This window comes from Sprattus sprattus, assembly GCF_963457725.1.
Source record: "Sprattus sprattus genome assembly, chromosome: 13".
In the NCBI taxonomy this organism is placed as follows: domain Eukaryota; kingdom Metazoa; phylum Chordata; class Actinopteri; order Clupeiformes; family Clupeidae; genus Sprattus; species Sprattus sprattus.
Window position 1 is genome coordinate 27,268,129 of NC_137911.1, and position 5,000 is coordinate 27,273,128.

Here is a 5,000-nt window from a genome sequence, read left to right on the forward strand (position 1 = left end):
CTTATTGGTGACTTTGGACTGTTGTGACATTTTAGTAACTTTTCATTTGGCAGCTGGTCACTTAAAACAGCTGTGACTGATATGGTGCTGTCATTAGCTGGGTTTCCGTCTCATTCAAAATATGAGTGAAAAAGATTATTGCACATTGTGTTATGCGAATTGAAAATATACGCTCTCCCAATACAGGGGGGAGTTGTGTGGACTCAAAACGTAAGGTTGTCCCGGAAACTGAAACGGAAATGCGTAAATAAAAATCCACTCCCCTCCATTGAATTAATTTCTTATTCAAATTGAAAGATTTTATGGATATTTTAAGTCAAATGGTCAAAATTTGCTTTAAAGAGTTGGATTGTAACCCAGTTGTTGACCTGTAGCGTTGATGCTCTGTGTCTTAACTGATTCCCCTGCTGCTGCTTCTGCTTCTGTTCTCCCCAGTGCCTGCTGGAGCTGCAGAGGGAGGCCGTGTTCCTGTGGAGCTCGGAGCTGGAGAGCATGGCCACCCTCTGCTTCCGGGCGTTCGAGGGCTCCAGCTATGACGTGCGCGTGGCTGTCTCCAAGCTGCTGGGCACGCTGATGGCCTCCGCTCTGGAACCCAAACAGCCTGTTGGTAGGTTCCTGCCTGTAATAAATAAAAAAAAAGGTGTGTGTGTGTGTGTGTGTGTGTGTGTGTGTGTGTGTGTGTGTGTGTGTGTGTGTGTGTGTGTGTGTGTGTGTGTGTGTGTGTGTGTGTGTGTTCTGTAAGCCAAGGATCATTGGACGTAGGTCCCCTCTATGTGGGTCCTCTGTGACACCCTGCATAATCTACTGTTGAGGTGTGTGTGTGGAATTTGAATTAAACCTTATTTTACTTTCAGTTCTGACAGTGCTGTGCCATGTCCAGCCAGCCGGTCTTTGTGTGGAACATTGTACTGCTGTGTTTGTTTTGTAAAAGCCTGACGCATTACTTCTCAGCATGGCCATGTTTGAGGAGGGCTGTGCTTTTGAGGTTGCTCCTTAAATAGATCTAAGAGCAGCTATTCCTGTGTGTGTGTGTGTGTGTGTGTGTGTGTGTGTGTTGTCTCAGCACCCCGTCCAGGTGGGAGGCGTATGTGTCTGGAGGAGGTGATGGAGCTCCTGTCTGTGGGGTTCCTGAGAGGGGGGGTCGGGTTTCTGCGTGCCAGCGGCGACATGCTGAAGGGATGCAGCTCCGTCAGCAGAGACATCCGTGTGGGCATCACTCAGGTGGGTCCTGTTTCACTCACTCACTCACTCACTCACTCACTCACTCACTCACTCACTCACTCACTCACTCACTCACTCACTCTGTCTCTCACACTCACTCACTCACTCACTCACTCACTCACTCACTAACCCACCCACTCACTCACTCACTCTGTCTCTCACACTCGCGCACTCACTCACTCACTCACTCACACTCTCTCGTTGTGTCTCTTCTTGTCTTCCCTCACTTTATTTCTGTCTCTTTCTTTCTTTCTTTTGGTTCTAAATATTTCGCTTTTTTCATTCGTTTACAATGTAGTTTGTCTTACTCAGTCCATTGACTAATGGGGACCCTACTGCAGTAGAAATAGTCCCCATGCAATTCTAGGCTGGAATTATCTACAAGATCATTAACTGTTTGTGTTGCCTCTGGGTCCTGGGCCAGGCCTGTGTGGTGTTTGTATCTGCACTGGGCGGGGCCTGGCTGGAGCTGAACTTCCCCTCTCTGTTGGCACTGCTGCTGGAGTTGGCCTCGCACGCCCGCGCCACCCAGACCCCCGCCGATGGCGCCTGCACCCGCCGCTGCGTCTCCTTCGTGCTACGCACCACGCTGGGCACGCTGCTCGGGGAGAAGGCTCAGGTAGCTGCCGCCAAGGAGATCTGCCGTGCCATCAGCCCCCAGAAGAAGGCCTCAGGTCAGATCCTCGTGTGTGTGTGTGTGTGTGTGTGTGTGTGTGTGTGTGTGTGTGTGTGTGTGTGTGCAGCTCTGAAGAGTCTGGTGTCATTCTGTGGAGAGCTTCTGACTGATGAGGTGTGGGCTCGCCTACAGACGCCCCTGTCCTGTCCTGTGCTGTGTGTGTGTGTGTGTGTGTGTGTGTGTGTGTGTGTGTGTGTGTGTGTGTGTGTGTGTGTGTGAGGTCTTTTTATAAGATTAATGGCCAAATGGCCAGCGTTTAGCTTAGACACGTATCTCTGTCTCTAACCTTTCACTAAGTCTTTCAGCATAAGACTATTGCCTAATAAAACAATTGTTTTTTGGATACCTTGTTATTGGTTAATTAGAGCAACATTTTTTGATGTATCGGCTATATATTCGACCTGAAGAGGGGAGCTTGTTCCTATTTTTGTCGAGTCATTCTGGCCACTAGGGACCACTCATCGTCTCCATCTTTCTCTCTCTGCATCTCAGAAGCGTGCGCAGCAGAGGCTAACCCAGAGGTGTATTTGAATCAGCACGTACTGGTGTGTGCCCTGCTGGAACTGGGCAGCCTCATACAAGGACTGGGCTCCACTGCCACGCCACTGGTGCAGGACTCCAGCATAGGTGAGATGTATACACACACACACACACACACACACACACACACACACACACACACGGTAAAGAAAAAGGATATTTACTCACAAACCCATCTTTTCACTCTGACACGCACGTATGCTCGGGTCCCTTTGAAACTGACTCAAGCAGATAGATGTGCACAGCCATGCGTCCACTCATTCCCTGCTCATGGCACAGTTGCACTCACTCACTCACTCACTCACTCACTCACTCACTCACTCACTCACTCACTCACTCACTCACATTTACTCACTCACTCACTCACTCACTCACTCACTCACATTTACTCACTCACTCACTCACTCACTCACTCACTCACTCACTCACTCACATTTACTCACTCACTCACTCACATTTACTCACTCACTCACTCACTCACTCACTCACATTCACTCACTCACTCACTCACTCACTCACTCACTCACTCACTCAAGAGCAAAAGCCCTGTGTTCTTAATGCTGTGGTAAGAGTAGCAGAGTCCTGTGTTCTTAATGCTGTGGTAAGAGTAGCAGAGTCCTGTGTTCTTAATGCTGTGGTAAGAGTAGCAGAGTCCTGTGTTCTTAATGCTGTGGTAAGAGTAGCAGAGTCCTGTGTTCTTAATGCTGTGGTAAGAGTAGCAGAGTCCTGTGTTCTTAATGCTGTGGTAAGAATAGCAGAGTCCTGTGTTCTTAATGCTGTGGTAAGAGTAGCAGAGTCCTGTGTTCTTAATGCTGTGGTAAGAGTAGCAGAGTCCTGTGTTCTTAATGCTGTGGTAAGAGTAGCAGTGGCCACTTCTGTCCAGACGCAGTCTCTTGATGTGGTGCAGCCAGTTATCAAACAGGGATCAGAATAGAAAACAACACTTGAGAGTGCAACAGACTTTGGCTTCCTACAGCGATGAAAACAGATGAAAGCTGTGGTCATAAAGTGCCTGCTCTGTTCCACTTCTCTTCTGTGTCGGACCTGTCTGGGGGAGTGGGTGAAGCACATTACACACAGAGCAGAGAGAGGCACAGCACCCACACAGTGTTCATGTCATGTCATGTCATGTCTGAGTGAGTGAGTGAGTGAGTGAGTGAGTGAGTGAGTGAGTGAGTGAGTGAGTGAGTGAGTGAGTGAGTGAGTGAGTGAGTGAGTGAGTGAGTGAGTGAGTGAGTGAGTGAGTGAGTGAGAGAGAGAGAGAGAGAGAGAGAGAGAGAGAGAGAGAGAGAGAGAGAGAGAGAGAGAGAGAGAGAGAGAGAGAGAGAGAGAGAGAGAGAGAGAGAGAGAGAGAGAGAGAGAGAGAGAGAGAGAGAGAGAGAGAGAGAGAGAGAGAGAGAGAGAGAGAGAGAGAGAGACCCATGGAGAAAGAAAGAAGGGGGGGGGGTTACATATATACAGAGAGAGAGAGACGAGAGACTGCTCTCTTTCATGTGGTTGGCGCCAAGCGGGTGTTGAGAGCACTCACACACAGAGTGGTTTTTAAAGAGGGGTCCTTTACATAAGGGCTGCTCTTAGTCATCCAGAATGTGTGTGGCTTTGTGCCTGCATGTGTGTTTTTTTTTTTTTTTTTTTTTTTTTACACTTTTCAACTAAACTGCTGCTTTTTCTATTTATTTCGTAAAACACTTGGAAAGAATCCTGATATATTGTTTCAGTTTGACTTATTCTCTGTTTGTGTATTTGCATAAATGTGTGTGTACAGACACATATTAGTTTGTCTGTAACTGCCTCTGTGCGTGTCCGCAGGTCTCTTGGATTCTGTGATCTCGGTGCTGTTCCATCCCAGTGCGTCTGCCCGCTTGGCGGCTGCCTGGTGCCTGCGTTGTGTTGCCGTGGCGATGCCAGCTCAGGCGGCGGTACTTTTGGATCGCTGTGCCGAGAGGCTGACTGCGCTGAAGTCCTGCCCGGAGGCGGTGGCAGGCTACAGTGCTGCTGTCGCCGCCCTGCTGGGCGCTCTGCAGCACTGTCCTCTGGGAATACCCCACAGCAGGGGCAAGGTCGGTGCAGTGTTCTCTTGGCATCAGGGGTGGCAGGGATGGGTCGTCAGTGGCATCAGGGGTGGCAGGGATGGGTCGTCAGTGGGCATCAGGGGTGGCAGGGATGGGTCGTTAGTTGGCATCACGGGTGGCAGGGATGGGTCGTTAGTTGGCATCATGGGTGGCAGGGATGGGTAGTAACTGGATTCCCACCCCTTGAACACACACGGTCAAACCCTGCTAGATGATGCTGATGCTGCTGTGTGTTTCTGTGCAGTCAGAGTTGGTGTTGACTTGGGTGTTGTGAGTAACTGGTCACCCCCCCCCCCCCCTCCTTGCTCAGATGGTGCTGGAGCTATCGGAGGACCTCCTGCGCTCCGCTACCCAGAGCAGCCGCATCTCCATGCAGAGGGCTCAAGGAGGCTGGCTGCTGCTGGCCGCCCTCAACACGCTGGGTGAGACGCTGCTGTCTGATTCCTCTACACACACACACACACGGTCAAGACGCTGCTGTCTGATTCCTC

General features: G+C 50.1%; 1 protein-coding gene across 1 annotated transcript in view; it reads left to right on the plus strand.

Annotated features, from left to right (window-relative positions):
• The window catches only part of heatr5a (HEAT repeat containing 5a), a 37,965-nt gene that overhangs the window by 7,255 nt on the left and 25,710 nt on the right, over positions 1–5,000 (plus strand). The window contains exons 6-11 of the mRNA XM_080849526.1: positions 436–607; positions 1,064–1,221; positions 1,646–1,895; positions 2,390–2,524; positions 4,247–4,497; positions 4,820–4,931. Of these exons, the coding sequence (XP_080705652.1) occupies positions 436–607; positions 1,064–1,221; positions 1,646–1,895; positions 2,390–2,524; positions 4,247–4,497; positions 4,820–4,931 (1,078 nt within the window). The remainder of the gene's footprint in view (positions 1–435; positions 608–1,063; positions 1,222–1,645; positions 1,896–2,389; positions 2,525–4,246; positions 4,498–4,819; positions 4,932–5,000) is intronic.